Source organism: Leptodactylus fuscus, chromosome 2 (assembly GCF_031893055.1).
Source record: "Leptodactylus fuscus isolate aLepFus1 chromosome 2, aLepFus1.hap2, whole genome shotgun sequence".
NCBI classification, from domain to species: Eukaryota; Metazoa; Chordata; class Amphibia; order Anura; family Leptodactylidae; genus Leptodactylus; species Leptodactylus fuscus.
This window is the reverse complement of record NC_134266.1, coordinates 33,507,739-33,526,335: the sequence shown is the minus strand read 5'-3', so window position 1 is coordinate 33,526,335 and position 18,597 is coordinate 33,507,739. Positions and strand designations below refer to the sequence as shown.

Sequence of the window (18,597 nt, the reverse complement as noted above, 5' to 3'; positions counted from 1 at the left end):
GGCAGGGAGAGGACCTGCTCTCTGCTAAGCGTGAAGGGCAGCCGCTGGAGCAGCGCTGCGTCCACAGGGCCGCCCCAATCCACCACTCGGTGACGCTAAGCCAATCCAGGACAGCTTGTCCTGGACTGGCTTAGGACAGCAAAAATGCCGCCCCCCAGAGCCCCAGCATAGCGCCGCCTGAAGCTTCAGGTCGCCTCATGGGAGCTGCTTTCAATTATAATAAAGTCCATAGGGTCAAGGCCTCCTTGCTTTCACACCAGAAATAGTAATGTATGATGCATTATTTATGTGATGAAAATGCAAACCATATTGGAACCTGGACGAAATGTCATAGAGCAAATGTTTCTATAGTCTAAAAAATATGATAAAAGTGGATAACAAGTAAGATGGCTGTCAGACAACTTTCCCTAATCCCTGGCCAGGTTATCTTCTTGTGTATGAGAAGGTAACCCACAATATGGAAATCATGGCTGGGTTTCTGACCAGTCCCAAACCATGGAAAGTTCCTGCACTCATGTTCCTATCCATTGTCAACCGAAAAATATAATACCACTAAGATTGTTTCAGAGAATCTTTAAATCGCTGCAACATTTTGAACTGTTTATATTTGCAAAAATGTTTCACTTTTAATTGTCTACAAATTTCCATATGGTTATGTTCATGAGAAAATCTCTCTATGCTCTGCCTTAGGGTGCATTCAGACTACGTAACGCCGGGCGTGTATGAGAGCCGTACACGCCGGCATTACGGCAGACTGCCGAACACTTCCCATTCACTTCAATGGGAGCGCTCGTAAACGCCGCTGTTACGAGCGCTCCCATTGAAGTGAATGGGAAGTGTTCGGCAGTCTGCCGTAATGCCGGCGTGTACGGCTCTCATACACGCCCGGCGTTACGTAGTCTGAATGCACCCTTAGGCTGTATTCACACTGAGTAACGCTGGCGTTTTTTGTGCTTATTTTTGCTACGCAGCGTTAACGCCGCGCTATGTGCAAAAATAAGCACAAAAAACGCCAGCGTTACTCAGTGTGAATACAGCCTTAAAGTATATGTAAAATTGCATAATATATCACATATAACACGTTTCTCGTGTTCAATTGAATATTGTTTTCTTGTTTTGCTTTTTTCTGTCGGCCTGTCAAGGATTTTACAATGACCTTATACCTCAGACATTACTGGAAAGACGAGAGACTCTCATTCCAGAGCACTAACAACAGGAGCATGACATTCGATGGAAGACTAATAAAAAAAATTTGGGTGCCAGACGTATTCTTTGTTCATTCCAAGCGGTCATTTATACATGATACCACAATGGAAAACATCATGCTCCGCGTGTATCCGGATGGAAATGTCTTATTCAGCCTAAGGTGAGGAGGACGTATAGTAAATTTTTCTGAATTTCAGGAACTATCAACCTAACAATAGCATTCGATATCTAGACACAACTTTTACATTGACCACTTAATGACTGGGCCATTTTTCTAGGCTTGTGACCCGACCTATTTTCAGGTTGTTTGGTTTGAGTAGTTTTGAAGGCTATAACTTTCTCGTGCAGGTGAAAACTCTGCAAGAACATAAAGTACATCCCTAAACTATCTAAACATCGACCACATGGACATGTATAGTCAATGGGTAGTCAGGAAGTGTTTAAAGGGGTTGTCCAACACCCCAGGTGTATTGGATATTGCTGACGTATCCACAGGCACGGCACTGTACTGTACACTAAAGCCATAGCATCAGGGAACTACCCTGCCCAGTGATGCCCACCCTACACAGTACGAATGTCCACTCATGATCCCACTTTAGAAAAGGCAGTTGTCTATTTCACCAGTAAATAGCTGGCTGTCATGTTACTCTCAGTCTTCTCTGGGATCCCTGCCCTCCACTGGTTTACAAGGGTGAAAATCCTGGGTAACCCCTAAAGTGCTGGGACTTCTATAGTAGTTGAAGGAGTCCCTGCACTAGGAGATACACCACAACTTTTATAATACTCCCTTAGAAACTCCCCTCCTCGGTTTAATGTCTGTTTTTGGCTCCTTACACACAGCAATCTCTCATTATGTTCATCCACACACAGGGGCATAACTATAGGGGGCATAGCTATAGGGGGTTGAAGAGGTAGCGGTTCCTCCTGGGCCCTGGAGGTTCTTTAGCGTACAATAAGACACCAGTATAAATACCAGATGGTAAGTGGGGCCCTGTTATTGATTTTGCATCAGGGCCCAGGAGGTTCTACTTATGCCCTTGCCCACACAGTTTGAATGCCCCCTAGAGGTCCCACTTTAAAATGGCCAGTTATTTAACCAGTAAAGCATGGGGTCAATTTTTGGTGCATCTGTGGGGATTTAGCATAATCCAAGGTAATGATGGGAGTCGTACAATTAGGCAAGATTAATAAATATGGACCTAAGTGCAGGAATATAGAGGAATACACATTGTTACAGTTATTACGTGGTTGGAATAAAACGAGCTGATATGTGTTTCCGCTTATCAAGAGGGAATTGTAGAAAAATGAAAACTGGACATCTGGTGTATTTTCCTGTAAGGATACAGTGTTTAATGTAATAAGCTGTCTTTGTCGGGGCTACACCAGAGTCAGATTATACTGGATTTTTATAGCAAAGCTCAAGGACCTCCTGGGTAATCTGAGGATAATATATAACGGATGTACTGTATAGACTACCATATATATCACGACCAGATGCCCCGGGCTGGTTTATATCACATTTAAGGTCAAATAAGAAATAAAACCATAAACCATAATGTAGATTATTTCATTATTTTTTTTTATGTACATGATTATTGGGCTTCCATCTTGCTTGAACTTCACATCTGCTGTATTGACAGCTTTACAGTATAGCCATGGCCATAGGCAGCAATAGTCTGGCGCCAACTAATTGAGGTCTATGAGAGCGTTCTCTAGACATGATCTGTTGTAGGTCATTTTCTGGTGATACATTCCCTTTATCCACTTCTTGACGTTGAATGTACATGTACAATGTTGGGTTTGGAGAGAGTTATACATCAGACAACCAGCGGTAGCTTTTGTTCAGGGCCCCCTACCTCATCCCTACAGTGAATTCTTGATAGTGATGGATACGGGTCTAAGGAGTTTAATCCACCTTAGTGTGGTTAGTGTAATCTGTGGGTCTCCTTGGTTTATGGGCCAGATGGAAGCTGCAATCTCAATACTGGTGCCAGTACTAATGGGCCCTCTAAGGCTCCTGCGGCCCGATGCAACTGAACCCTCTGTGCCCGCTCAAGTTACACCCCTGAAAGTGAATGCAACATGCTGGGAACTGTAGTTTCACAATAACTGTAGTACCAAAGGTTTTTGACTCCTGCCCTAAGACAAAAGAGAAATAGAATAAAGTTAAAAATATATATATATATTTAAAAAATGTCAAAAATAAAATAAAAAAAAATAAAAGTTTAAGTCACCCTCCCACATTTTACACATAAAAGTATCTTAATAAAGAAATAAACATATTAGATATTGTTGTCAGAAAATGTCTTCAAAACTCTGCTTTTTGATGCTTCTCCTCACCCAAAAAATTAATAAGAAGTCATAAGCACCACCAAATGGTATCAATATATGTTTGTCCTGCAAAAAATGAGCCTTCACACAGCACCAAAGCTATAGGTGCCAGTATGTGGGGATGAAAAAAAAAGGTTTTATTTTTTTATAAGCAGTAAAAAATAAAAAAACTACTGTGTATACTCGAGTATAAGCCGACCTGAATATAAGCCGAGGCCCCTAATTTTACCACAAAAAACTGGGAAAACTTATTGACTCGAGTATAAGCCGAGGGGGGAAAAATGCAGCAGCTACTGGAAAATTTAAAAAATTAAAATGGTCAGAGTTTTTGGGGTGCAGTAGATGCTGGGCAAAGGGAGGGGGTGTTTTGGTTGTCTGTCTTCCCCTTCCCTGAGCTTGAGGACTGGGTCTTTTCTTCCCGCACTTGGAATTCAGCCTGGCTGTATATAGGGGATCTGCAGTGCTCCTATTAACCCCTTCCCGATGGAACAGGAGCACTGCAGATCCCCTATATTCAGTAGACCGGGCACTGTCAGACACAGGGATACCTCATGTGTTTGTGTTTCACAGTAATTTTCTACTTCTATATGTATTCTAGGGAAAGGAGGGATTTACAACTTTTATTTACTTTATTTTTTTATTATAGTTTTTTTTTAAAAGCTTCTTTCTTTTTTTCACTATTTTATGGGAGATTCTATATATTACTACTGTATTACTATTGCGGCTGGTTACAGACCACTCCCCCCCCCCTCAAAAAAAAACAAAACCTTTTTCTTTTTTTTTTGCTTGATTCAAGTATAAGCTGGGGGGTGGGGGTGGGGTTCAGCACAAAAACTGTGCTGAAAAATTCGGCTTATACTCAAGTATATACTATACACTCTGCCGATTTTAGGCGGACACTGAGCCGATCTTCAACGTAGACTCCAGTGCAGATGTGAACGTAGCCATAAGGCCTCATGCACATGACAGTGACATTTTTGATGGATCTAACGTCCATGAAAAACTAACGTTAACGTTTTTGACGGCCGTTTTGCTTCAGTTCTGTTTCGTTTTCCATTTTTGATGACTCATTCACTCACTGATCCATTTTTAACAGATGTGAAGTGGATGACAATCCATTTTACATCATTTAAAAAACGGATCCATTAATTTCTATTGAGTCCATGTGTCCGTGAAAACAGACAAAGATAGAGAAGGTCAGTTTTATTGATGACTGTTAAAAACGGGCCATCAAAAAACCGGACATGTGAATAGACACATTGAATTCAAAGTGTTCCCAAAATGAACATGTTACGGACACTGCAAACATGTCTGTCATTTGTCTGTTTTCACTGTCTAATGAGGGAACCTGTGACTTTTCTTGCTGCTCATGGCTATAGAGTGGCATGAACCTGCGGCCAGGTTTCCATTAAATAACCAGTCCTGTATTCATGTACTTACCCCTCTTTCACATCTGCGTTGGTATTCCGTCTGTGGGAGTTTGCATGGGGACCCCCAAACGCAATTGCAAGCGGTGTGCTGTAAAAGCACATGGACCCCATAGATTACAATAGGGTCCATGTGCTTGCTGCGCGCTGCCTGCATGAATCATGTGGACAGGAAAGTAGATTGTAAACTACTTTCATGTCCGCATGTTCCCTGTGGAGATCTGGCGGCAAGCACACGGACCCCATTAAAGTCTATGGGAATCTGTGTGCTTTTACTGCACACCGCTTGCAATTGCGTTTGGTATTCCATTCAGGGGGTTCCCATGCAGACTCCCCCAGATGGAATACCAACGCAGATGGGTACCAACCCTTAGTGATACATAAACATGCTGTTCCTTTAATGTTTCAGGATAACTGTATCTGCAATGTGCTTCATGGACTTCAGCAGATTTCCTCTGGACACCCAGAACTGCTCTTTGGAACTGGAAAGTTGTAAGTAGGTTTCCATATTACTTGAATCACAACTTTCAGCCTATATCTCTATGCACAATATGTTCACCATATCAACAACAGGTCCCGTACTATATGAGTCCAAATTATTTTCCATATATAGTATACACTGTTTCGGGGGTTACAGGCTACTGTGAATGAAACCTTCGTAAATTTAATTCAATAAGGTTTACCTATGGGGTCTGAGCCCTACATTTGCAGCAAATTTGCATGTAAAAATGTTGGTGGCCCCTGCCATCACTGGAGGGAGCTTGAAGATACTGACAGATTTAGGTGACTTTCACATCTGTGCACCTACCACACCTACCATATGCCATTCACACCAGATATTTCTGCCCTCCCTATAGCTATGACTGTAACAGATATACACTGCTCAAAAAAATAAAGGTAACACTCAGCGCCCAGGCGTTGTAGGGAGGTCAAAGGCAAAATACAGCGGCACTCTTACGTAGAAAAGGCCTCCCATTGTTTTCAATGGGAGGCAGAGATCGCAGCAGGACATACTCCCTTTCCCATTCATCTGGGCCTAATCAGCAGAAAGTGGCCATACCACAGGCGGAATATGAAGAGAAATTCTTCCTCATTTTCCACCATGTGAGCATACCCTTAGGGCGGGTTTACATCTGCGCCCTGGGTCTCCGCTTTCAGATTCCGTCTTCTGCCCAAGAAACTTAACAGAAGACACAAACTGGCAGTCATTTTTCAAACCCATTCATTTGAATGGGTTTGCAAAGTGCCCGCCCGTGAGCGTTTTATGGTCTCCGCTGCAAAACCAATTTTTTTTTTTAACCGGACACAAAGTCTGACATGCAGGACTTTATGTCTTATTATGGGATTATGGGATCTCCTGTTGGCAGAAGACGGAAATCTAAAAACGGAGACCGGGGCGCAGGTGGACTCTCCTTAATCATTGTAAACTGCTTCCTTATTGTCCCCCAAACATAATATATTACTAGAGATGAGCAAGTACTGTTCGGATCAGCCGATCCGAACAGCACGCTCGCATAGAAATGAATGGACGTAGCCGGCACGCGGGGCCGGCCGACGTCAAAGCGGAAGTACCAGGTGCATCCATTCATTTCTATGGAGCATGCTGTTCGGATCGGCTGATCTGAACAGTACTCGCTCATCTCTACATATTACCCTTTAACTGTGGCTAATGCGGTCAGTTTGGCCCCCCCTGAGCTATGGAGCTGAAATGCAATTGCTTAGATTGCTTGCTGGTCCTACCACTAAGGGCTAGTTCACACGTGAACTGCCCGCGCGGGTTTTGACACAGAGAGAGACGCGGCGAGCCGCGACTCTCTCTTGTCAAAACCCACCCGCCGCGACCATCGCTGTCGCGGCTTAACCCTCTGCTGTCGGCTCAAATGAATGAGCCGACATAGGAGGGAGCTGCCGGGGGCGGAAGCCGCGTGACTGAGACAGCGCGGCTTCCGCCTGAAGAAAGGACATGTCCTTTCTTTTCTCCGCTAGCAGCAGCTTGCCGCTAGCGGAGAACAGAAGCCCGGCGGTCTCCATAGACCACCATTATAAGGGGAGGTTTTGGACGCGAAATCCGCTGTCAAAAACCTCCCCTTATACTCACGTGTGAACTAGCCCTACTCTCCCCTGGATGCAGTTGTTGGATGTGAAGAAGGGCAAAATTAACTACCAATAATAAAGAAAAGTTAAAAAAATAAACAAACAAGAAATAAAACCAGTCTATAGACCAAAGCTCAGTACAGCGTTTTTTTCTCTCGTCATACTTGGAGGACAGGGCGCAGTAAGTAATGACCTCATTGAGTTTTGCTATGACTGGAGCTTATTTCCCCTAGTCATCTGGGATTAATGTGGCCCATTTAATAATAACTTTGCTTCTATTTATACACGCTGAGCCCATTAAATCATGGCACTAATGTAATCTTTCCAGAACGCAGAAGGTTAAATCTAAGCAGATACTGAATCTCATTTGAAGAGCTGGAAAACATCTTCATTTCTACTGAAACCAAAGCAGCTCAGCAAACTCCTATATGGAAAACGTGCAGTATCCGGTAGACACATGGCTGACGTGTCACAAGATCATTGTATCACAATTGACACTGCATTGGGCTGGGCTCATACACACTGCACAAAAAACATGAAAGATGGTGATAAGAGTTAGGACTTACGAAAGTGTACTGTGAAACATGTCGAGGTCTACACCTAAGATGATGGATGCGGATACTCATGTGTTTACCATGTGTTTGTCATATAGAACACCCATTTTATTCTTTGACCAATTATATTACGCATTTCTATATGATGTATTTGTAACACTTAAGGTGGCATAAGGCTATTATTTTCCTCAATAAACCTGAGAGAATTATCATTATAATTAATTTGGACATCTGCTGACAATCTGAGACTGGAACCGCTTGGGTTCCGATGACCCTACCATAGCTTGTCTTGGATTTACAGGGAGTTAATTGGTAACTGGCATATTGGTCCACATTTACAAGGGCGTTTGCGTATGAAAAGGGGCAAATAATGCGCATGTGTTGCATCTATGTCACATCTCTGCCTCTGCACCCGGCTCGCCACTTTTTTTAGACAGTGGGTGTGGCAGGGCGTGAATCTGGGTGTGCCATCCATGGGCTCTCCATTCTGCCAGATTTACTATAACTCATGCCAGGAAACTTTTCGCTACGTGGGGCTTTAGCCTTAAAGAGGACCTTTCATCAGATCGGGCACATGCAGTTTTATATACTGCTGGAAAGCTGACAGTGCGCTGAATTCAGCGCACTGTCGGCTTTCCCGATCCGTGTCCGGTGTAAAGCGCTATCGGTCCCAGTACCGTAGCGCTTTAGTGTCAGAAGGGCGTTTCTGACTGTTAGCCAGGAACGTCCTTCTGCCTTGCGGCGCCTATCGCGCTGTGCTGTGTGAGCGGGGAGGAACGCCCCCTCCCTCTGCTTACACAGCTCGTCCATAGACGAGTATTATCAGGAGGGGAGGGGGCGTTCCTCCCCGCTCCACTGTACAGCGCGATAGGCGCCGCGAGGCAGAAGGACGTTCCTGGCTAACAGTCAGAAACGCCCTTCTGACACTAAAGCGCTACGGTACCGGGACCGATAGCGCTTTACACCGGGCACAGATCGGGAAAGCCGACAGTGCGTTGAATTCAGCGCACTGTCAGCTTTCCAGCAGTATATAAAACTGCATGGGCCCGATTTGATGAAAGGTCCTCTTTAAAGGGTAATGTCACAAAAAGTAGACATCCTTTATCTGTAGGAGAGAGGATAAATACCTGATCAGTGGGGGTCTGAATGCAGAGACCCCCTCCTATCCCAACAGGAATAGGTTCTTTCCCCCTGCTCGGCATTCAGCCTGATGGTAATTGTGAATGGTGGAGGATGGCGGATGGTGCTCTCATTCCCTTCTATGGGAGCCCTGGAGATAGCGGAGTTCTGTACTTTGATTGACTCTTGTATCCCTTTGAAGCGAATGGTAGTGTCATCCAGCAACAGTCACACTGCAGTCAGCCTGAATACACAACGGGGTCATTCCCAGTAGTGAGATCCCCACCTATCAGGCATTTATGCTCTATCCGCTATCTAACCCTTTAATATAAGTACTGTATATACTCGAGTGTAAGCCGAATTTTTCAGCACAGTTTTTGTGCTGAAAAAGCCCCCCTCGGCTTATACTCGAGTCAAGCAAAAAAAAATTTTTTTTTTTTTTTTTTTTTTTTGGGGGGGGGGGGGGGGAGATCTATGACCATCCGCAATAGTAATGTATAGAGTCTCCCATAAAATAGTGGAAAAAAAGAAGCTTTAAAAAAATAAAGTAAATAAAAGCTCCTTTCCCTAGAATACATGTAAAAGTAGAAAATGACTGTGACACACATACACATTAGGTATCCCTGTGTCTGACAGTGCCCGGTCTACTGAATATAGGGGATCTGCAGTGCTCTTGTTCAGTCGGGAAGGGGTTAATAGGAGCACTGCAGATACCCTATATTCAGCCAGACTGAATTCCAAGTGGGGGAAGAAAAAACAGTCCTCAAGCTCAGGGAAGGGGCAGACAGACAACCAAAACACCCCCTCCCCTTTCACCTTCCCCAGCAACTACTGCACCCAAAAACTCCGACCATTTTAATTTTTGAAATTTTCCAGTAGCTGCTGCATCCCCCCCCCCCCCTCCTCGGCTTATACTCGAGTCAATAAGTTTTCCCAGTTTTTTGTGGTAAAATTAGGGGCCTCGGCTTACATTCGGGTCGGCTTATACTCGAGTATATACGGGTAGTCTATATGACAGGCATCATTTGGTTTTATGTAACTGTTGCTGCATTATGAATCTTGAATTTTAGATAGATAGATAGACAGCCAGACAGACAGACAGATATTTACAATTTGTCCCATGATCAACTACAAACCTCATATTTTCCTATGGGCATGAGAGTACATCGTTCACCAGTTCCAGGAAGCGGCATCCGTATTAGTCAGTCTTAATAGACCATAATGTAAATGACAGTGATGTAACCTATCTATCTAGTGATGTAACCTATCTACCTGCAACTTCATGTGATCTTTCGTAGATGCTTACAATGAAGATGACCTCATGCTGTACTGGAAGCGAGGAAATGAGTCCCTGAAAACCGATGAACATATTTCACTGTCCCAGTTTTTCATTGAAGAGTTCAGTGCGTCCAGTGGATTGGCCTTGTACAGTAGTACAGGTACATAGTGTTAGTAGATGCAGCAGTGGCCATCTTGGGAATGGAGTTCTGTAGTTTAAGGCTAAGGCCTAAGCTGCTTTTTGTGTTGCAGATTCTGATTCAAAGCCAGATGTGGATTGAGCACAAAGGAGAAGTATAAGAGCTTCCTTTATATTTCCCATTTCTTTTGTAGCCACACCTGGGTTGGCCCCCAAAAAAGCACAGTAAAATTTGCAACAAAAACCAGCTTTTCAACAACATGGGGCTTTAGCCTCAAAGGGTTTTTCAGGCTAAAAATATCGATGACCTAAGCTAAGGATAGGTCATTAGTATCAGATTGGTGAGGGAGGACACCTGGTACCCTCTATGATCAGCTGTTCTCAGCAACTGATACACAGGGAATGGAGCAGGAAGCAGACAGTGCTGTTCTCTGTGTAGTGGCTGGACCAGGTACTGCAGATCAGCTCCCGCTAGAAAATGAATATCGGGAAATAATAATAATAATTAATAATACTTTTTATTTATATAGCGCCAACATATTCCGCAGTGCTGTACAATTTGTAGGGTTCAAATACAGACAGAAAGATACATTACAAAGAAAGTCATTTCATACAATGGGACTGAGGGCCCTGCTCGCAAGAGCTTACAATCTATGAGGTAGAGGGGGTGACACAAGAGGTAGCAGGGGTGGTATTGCTTATGCAGAGGTCAGACACTTTTGTAATAGAGATGACTGTCATTACATAAACATAAGACTTTATGAGCCGTCAACAGTCGTGTCCTTTAACATGTGGATGGAGCTTGGACCTATAAAGTTAGCATGAGATGGCCTCATATCATGTGGGGAAATGTGGGAGCGGGGACAGAGGAGGGTTAAGGGTTTACGTTAGAAATTGTGATAGGCTTGTCTGAAAAGATGCGTCTTTAGTTTGCGTTTGAAACTGTAGAAATTGGGAGTTAATCTGATTGTCCGGGGTAGAGCATTCCAGAGAAGTGGTGCAGCTCGAGAGAAGTCTTGTATACGAGCGTGGGAGGTTCTGATAATAGAGGATGTAAGTGTTAGGTCATTGAGTGAACGGAGAGCACGGGTTGGGCGGTAGACAGAGATGAGGGAAGAAATGTAGGGAGGTGCGGCTTTATGGAGAGCCTTATGGATGAGAGTAATAACTTTATATTTTATTCTATAATGAATAGGCAGCCAATGTAGTGACCGGCACAGACCAGAGGCATCACTGTAGCGTCTAGCCTGATAGATGAGCCTGGCCGCTGCATTCAGAATAGATTGTAGAGGGGAGAGTTTAGTAAGGGGAAGACCGATTAGTAAGGAGTTACAGTAGACAAGGCGAGAATGAATCAGAGAGACAATAAGTGTCTTTAGTGTATCTCTGGTAAGGAAAGGGCGTATTCTGGAGATGTTTTTGAGGTGGAGGTGACATGAGCGTGCAAGTGATTCAATATGAGGGGTGAAGGAAAGGTCTGCATCAAACATGACTCCGAGGCAGCGGGCCTGCTGCCTAGGAGTTATAGTAAGGCCTGAGACTGCAATGGATATATCAGGGACAGATCTGTTAGATGGTGGAAACAGTGGTAGATCAGTCTTGGAGAGATTTAGTTTCAGATAGAGCGAGGACATGATATTAGAGACAGCAGAGAGACAGTCACTGGTCTTCTGTATGAGTGCAGGGGTGATGTCACGGGAAGATGTGTATAATTGGGTGTCATCAGCATAAAGATGGTACCTGAAGCCAAATCTGGCAATGGTTTGTCCAATGGGGGCTGTGTAGAGAGAAAAGAGCAGGGGGCCGAGGACCGAGCCCTGAGGAACCCCAACAGCAAGGGAAAGAGGGGAGGAAACAGAGCCCGCAAATGATACACTGAAAGTGCGGTCTGAGAGATAAGAGGAGAACCAGGAGAGCGCAGTGTCGTTGAGGGCAACTGAGCGGAGCATAGTGAGGAGGAGATGAAACAGTATAGTACCATGTTAACCAGAAAAAAAATCATGCAATATTTGATACTTTTGGGTCAAAAAGACAAAAGTGCTGTAGGTAGGGTTCCTTTATTGCCTAACCAGAAAAACCCAGACAATAGAGAGACGAGTGAGGTGTGAACCTAGCCCTAACCCTTGACAATACGATGATCATGATGGGGCCCCAGCCATCACCTGTAATAAAGAAAAGCTTATGGTATTGTTCAATTACTCTACAGCGCCCCCGCTGAAGCATTACACAGTTCTCCTTCACACCAATGTATTGTCTGTATAATATGGGGCAGAATAGGGCAGACTCTTTATTAACTGCTCTGTATTCTATCAAAGAGATGCCAATACCATGTATTAACTGGTACTGGACAACCCCTTTAATATGATGCTCATTTTAAGAAGACCATCTTCAGAAGTGGGCCATGAGCTCCAAAGGAAGATCTGTAAATGGCCTGACCTACCATGTCCTTTTTGGTCTTCTTTAGTAAGACCTAGTAAGTTTAGGAAGTGATATTTTCAGGCTATGCAGATTGCTCCTGAAAATATGGGGAAAAAAAGGGTCATTCTTCTGTTTGGAGGAGTCACTTCTATATGTAGAGCATCCAGAATCCTCTATTAAGCTAAGCAGAGAATTGTTTGTTCTGTAATACAGTAATGCATGACTATAACTATTGTCTATTTAATAGGATGGTACAATAGACTATTCATCAACTTCATCCTCAGACGGCACATATTCTTCTTTTTGCTTCAGTCCTACTTCCCAGCGATGCTCATGGTGATGCTGTCATGGGTCTCTTTCTGGATTGACAGGAGAGCTGTACCCGCCAGAGTATCACTAGGTAAGCATGTCTTCCAAGATGAGCCTTTACACACTGACAACCACTAAAGTCCTATATTAATATATAGGCGTAACATGAAGCTCCTGGACCCCAATGCAAAATAGGTAGCTGGGCCCCACTTGTCATGTTCTATTTATAATACTGATATCTTTTTATGCTATAGAGAGGCTTTGGGCCCCCAAGGCTTTGGTACCTCTGCACCCCATATATACTACGCCTCTGTCTACAAACATGTGCTCTATGTACAGTCCTTTTCATAGGACTGTAGAACATACAAATCCCACAGTACTGCAAGTAAGCATACTGACTTCTGTACTGCAAGGTTGACATCTACTGGACATGATGTGGTACTGCTAAATGTATAAAGGAAACTAAATTGTACCCATATCTAATATGGCCATGTAAAAGCGATCCAAGATGATATTAAACCATGTAACTAAATAAGACAAAACACATACTGTTACAAATGGATCTGGATAAGTTAACCCCTTCCCGCCGATGGCATTTTTTGATTTTCGTTTTTCGTTTTTGACTCCCCTCCTTCTAAACCCCATAACTTTTTTATTTCTCTGCTCCCAGAGCCATATGAGGTCTTAATTTTTGCGGGACAAATTTTTCTTCATGATGCTACCATTAATTATTCTATATAATGTACTGGGAAGCAGGAAAAAAATTCAGAAAGGGATGGATTTGAAGAAAAAATGCATTTCTGCGACTTTCTTACGGGCTTTGGTTTTACCGCGTTCACTGTGCAGCCAAAATGACATGTCCGCTATATTCTGTGTTTCGGTACGGTTCCAGGGATACCAAATTTATATGGTTTTATTTACATTTTGACCCCTAAAAAAAATTCCAAAACTGTGTTAAAAATTTTTTTTTCTAAAAGTCGCCATATTCCGACGGCCGTAACTTTTTTATACGTAAGTGTACGGGGATGCATAGGGCGTCTTTTTTTGCGGGGTCGGGTGTACTTTTTAGTTCTACCATTTTCGGGAAATGTTATTGCTTTGATCACTTTTTATTCAAATTTTTAGCAGAATCAAAACAGTGAAAAAATGGCAGTTTTCACTTTCGACTATTTTTCCCACTACGGCGTTTACCAAACAGGAAAAATATTTTTATAGATTTGTAGAGCGGGCGATTTCGGACACTGCTTAAAGCAGTAGACACCCGGCGGCTATGGCGGCCGCCCGGCTCCCTATTATTACGGCGCATGTCGGGAAGGGGTTAAAGATTTGAGCAGAGAAGTGGCAGCAAGGTTTAATACTGGTAAATGTAAGGATATGCACCGAAGAAGGGGAAATACAGTCATGGCCAAAAGTTTTGAGAATGATACAAATATTAATGTTTACAAAGTCTACTGCTTCAGTTTTTCTAATGGCAATTTGCATATACTCCAGAATGTTATAAAGAGTGATCAGCTTAACAGCAATTACTTGCAAAGTCAATATTTGCCTAGAAAATGAACTTTATCCCCCAAAACACATTTCAACATCATTGCAGCCCTGCCTTAAAAGGACCAGCTAACATCGTTTCAGTGATTGCTCCATTAACACAGATGTGGGTGTTGATGAGGACAGGGCTGGAGATCAATCTGTCATGATTAAGTAAGAATGACACCACTGGACACTTTAACCCCTTAGCGACCCTCGACGTAACTGTATGTCATGGGTCGCATGGGGATGTATGGAGCGAGCTCACACGCTGAGCTCGCTCCATACACGGCAGATGCCGGCTGTATAATACAGCCAGGACCTGCCACTAACAGCAGCGGTCGGTGCCCGAGCCGATCGCTGCTGTTAACCCTTTACACACTGCGGTCAAACGTGACATGTTTCCCCGATCGCCGCCCTCCTGAACGTCACAAGAGGGCGGTGATCGGTTGCTATGACAGCCGGAAGCCTATTGAAGGCTTCCAGGCTTGTCTCTGCACTAGATCTATTAGACGATGCCAGAGGCAGCCTCTAATAGAAGTGCTGCGATTTTCCTATTCACTGCAATACTGTAGTATTGCAGTGAATAGTATGAGCGATCAGACTCCCTAGGTTTCAAGGTACCTAAGGGGTCTGATCATAAATGTAACAGAAGAAAAAAAAAAGTTTTTAAAAGTATTAAAAAAATAAAAAAAATATAAAAGTTCAAATCACCCCCCTTTCCCTAGATCAGCTATAAAAGTAATTAAAGAACATTAAACATAAACATATTAGGTATCCCTGCGCTCCAAAATGCCTGAACTATTAGAATATTAAAACATTTATCCCGTACTGCGAACGGCGTAGCGGCAAAAAAAATAAAAACAGCCAAAAAGCGTTTTTTTCAACACTTTGCCTCCTATAAAAAATTGAATAAAAAGTGATCAAACCATCGGAACTTTCCCCAAATGGTATCAATAGAAACGTCATCTTGTCCCGCATAAAAAGACACCACAACCAGCTCCATACATGGAAATATGAAAAAGTTACAGGTGTTAGAACATGATGACACAAATTTTTTTTTCTATTTTGCAAAGTTTATAATTTTTTTAAAAGTATCAAAAAATTTCAAATACTATATAAATTTGGTATCACCGCGTTTGTACTGACACGTAGAACACAGGTAACATGTCATTTGTACCAAACAGTGAATGCTGTAAAAATTAAACCCATAAGAAAATGGCGCAAATGCATTTTTTCTCCAATTGCGCCTCATTCAGAATTTTTTTCCAGCTTCCCAGTACATTGCACAGCATATTGAATGGTGCCATTACAAAGTACAATTTGTCCCGCAAACAATAAGCCATCATGTGACTCTGTGAACTGAAAAATGAAAAAGTTATGGCTCTTGAAATGTGAGGAGGGAAAAACGAAAATGCGAAACCAAAAAATGGCCTGGTCCTTAAGGGGTTAAAAGGAGGCTGGTGCTTGGCATCATTGTTTCTCTTCTGTTAACCATGGTTATCTCTAAAGAAACATGTGCAGTCATCATTGCACTGCACAAAAATGGCCTAACAGGGAAGAGTATCGCAGCTAGAAAGATTGCACCTCAGTCAACAATCTATCGCATCAATTCTGACAAAATGCAAGCATTGATTGTGCAAGAATGGACTGCTATCAGTCAGGATTTGGTCCAGAAGTTGATTGAGAGCATGCCAGGGAGAACTGCAGAGGTCCTGAAGAAGAAGGGTCAGCACTGCAAATAGTGACTTGCTGCATTAACTCATTCTAACTGTCAATATAAGCTTTTGTTACTCATAATATGATTGCAATTATATTTCTGTATGTGATAAATACATCTGACAAACATATATAAAAACCAGAGGGCAGCAGATCATGTGAAAATAGAAGATTTGTGTCATTCTCAAAACTTTTGGCCATGACTGTACATTCCAAGATTACTAAATAAGAAAACATTGGGTTAAACTGACATTGAAAATGACTTAGGCCCAGTTCACATCTGCGTTCGGGTTTCCTTATGGGGAGTACGCCTGGGAAACCTATACGCATAGAAAAGCAGTTACCGGATAAAACATGTGGACCCCATAGACTTTAATGGGGTCCATGTGGTTTCCGCTCGGTTTCCAAACGAAACATGCGGAGAGAAGAGTCCTCCATGCTGCACTTTTCTCTCTGCATGTTTCGTGCGGAAACCAAATGGAAAATGAACGGACTCCCAAGCGGTCTCCCTGAACAGAATCCCGACCGCAGCCATGAACCGGGCCTTAGGAGTTGAAGAAGATGTAAAGTTGTAGTAGCCAGTGCCAGAAAGCAGCTGCCAAGGCAAATAAGATCATGGGGTGCATGAAAAGCAGCTTGAAAAGGACCTTTTACCACCTCCGCCAACTCTTTGCATTCTTCAATCCGTTCCGCTCCACTGATTTCAGAGCAGTCGGAGTGTTTTCTCTAGCCCTCACCATTCCCAAGTAATTGGCGCTGTCATTTTCAGCACCCAATATGCCAATTTGACCCTCTAACATCAGGTGTGCGGTCTTGGGCAGGAGCCTGGTAAATTTTGGAGCACTCTGAGGGCCCGTGGACATGGAGTTAATGCGAGCGTATTTTAGCATAATACACGTGTATACAATACACATGTAAGGGGGCATTCACACTAGCGTCGGTGTCCGATGCTAATGTCCGTGCAAAATCTTGCACGAACATTAGCATCGGACACTAGCTGTGTCCGTTACAGTTTGCATTATTTTAAATGGGACATCATGTGCGTTCTTTACTGTCCGTGTCTGTCCTTAAGTGTCTGTTTGCAAAAATGTCCGATTTTTCAAGTGGACAGCTGACATGTTCTATATGTTCTATATGTATTATGCTAAAATACGCTCGCGTTAACTCCGTGTGCACGAGCCCTGACTCTTAAATGTTTGCAATGTCATTGCATGTTTCTTGCATCAGTTATCTCACAATAGTATTCTTTCCTATTACCAGGTATCACCACTGTACTGACCATGTCCACAATCATCACCGGAGTCAGTGCCTCAATGCCTCAGGTGTCTTACATTAAAGCTGTAGACGTCTACTTGTGGATCAGCTTTCTTTTTGTGTTTCTCTCTGTCATTGAATACGCCGCTGTCAACTACCTGACTACAGTGGAAGAAAGAAAACAGCTAAAAAGGAGAGGAAAGGTAAAAGAATAAAAAGAGCATCTCCACCTCTGGAGGACCCGACTTATAGGGACATTCTATTACAATGCAATGCTTTATCTTCCCTGCTATGCTGCTGCAAGGGAATTCAGGCCAGCGCCGCACGTTGGGAAAATGCAGCGGCGTTTCTGCTGCAGGCAAATCGCGGCCTTTCCAGCCCTTGGGGGCCCGGCCTTAAGGGGTTTTCTTGGACTTATATATTGATAACATGTCCTTATGATAGATCATCAATATGGAATGGGTGGGGGTCTGACACTGGAAAACCCTGCTGATCAGCTGTTTGAAGAGGCCATGGTGCTCATGAGTGCTGTGACCTCTTACCTGTGCCAGTGATGTCATATTCGTTGGTCACATGGTAGTGAATGGTGCTGAGCTCCAATATTAAGACCAGTCCCTATAATATGTGAAGTCCAGTGCTTGGTATTCAATGAAGAGGCCACATTACTCACCTAAACGCTGAAGCCTCTACATTTAGATGTACATTACATAGCAAAATTACATGTTGAACCCCTTAACATACCTCCCAAACGTCCCGATTTCCGCGGGACATTCACGATTTGGGTGACATGTCCCGCAGTCCCGGTTGGAGGGAGGTATGTCCCGATTTCAACTCAGATCTGCGTTCAGAGGACGCAGATCTGAGTTGAACACATACGCGGCTGAAGCAAGGAGCTGACACAGGTCAGATCCTTCCTTCGCTGCTGCCGCCGGCTACTGGCTTGTAGACACGATGTGATGACGTCACATCGCGTCTACAACTGTGTCAGCGAGAGAGAGAGAGGCGTGCAGAGAGCGGCGAGGGAGCGGAGGAGAAGGTAAGTGTAATGTGGAGGTGGAACGTGAATCTGGGGGCAGATGAAGGAGAGGACGGCATGACACTGGGGGAAGAGATGTGGGGACATGAATCTGGGGGCAGAGATGGGGGACATGAATCTGGGGGCAGAGATGGAGGGGACATGAATCTGGGGGCAGAGATGGAGGGACATGAATCTGGGGGCAGAGAT

General features: G+C 43.6%; 1 protein-coding gene across 1 annotated transcript in view; it reads left to right on the top strand.

Annotated features, from left to right (window-relative positions):
* The window catches only part of GABRR3 (gamma-aminobutyric acid type A receptor subunit rho3), a 35,949-nt gene that overhangs the window by 15,973 nt on the left and 1,379 nt on the right, over window positions 1–18,597 (top strand). Inside the window, exons 4-8 of the mRNA XM_075263567.1 lie at window positions 1,143–1,366; window positions 5,374–5,456; window positions 10,030–10,170; window positions 12,814–12,966; window positions 17,379–17,575. Coding sequence (XP_075119668.1) covers window positions 1,143–1,366; window positions 5,374–5,456; window positions 10,030–10,170; window positions 12,814–12,966; window positions 17,379–17,575 — 798 coding nt within the window. The remainder of the gene's footprint in view (window positions 1–1,142; window positions 1,367–5,373; window positions 5,457–10,029; window positions 10,171–12,813; window positions 12,967–17,378; window positions 17,576–18,597) is intronic.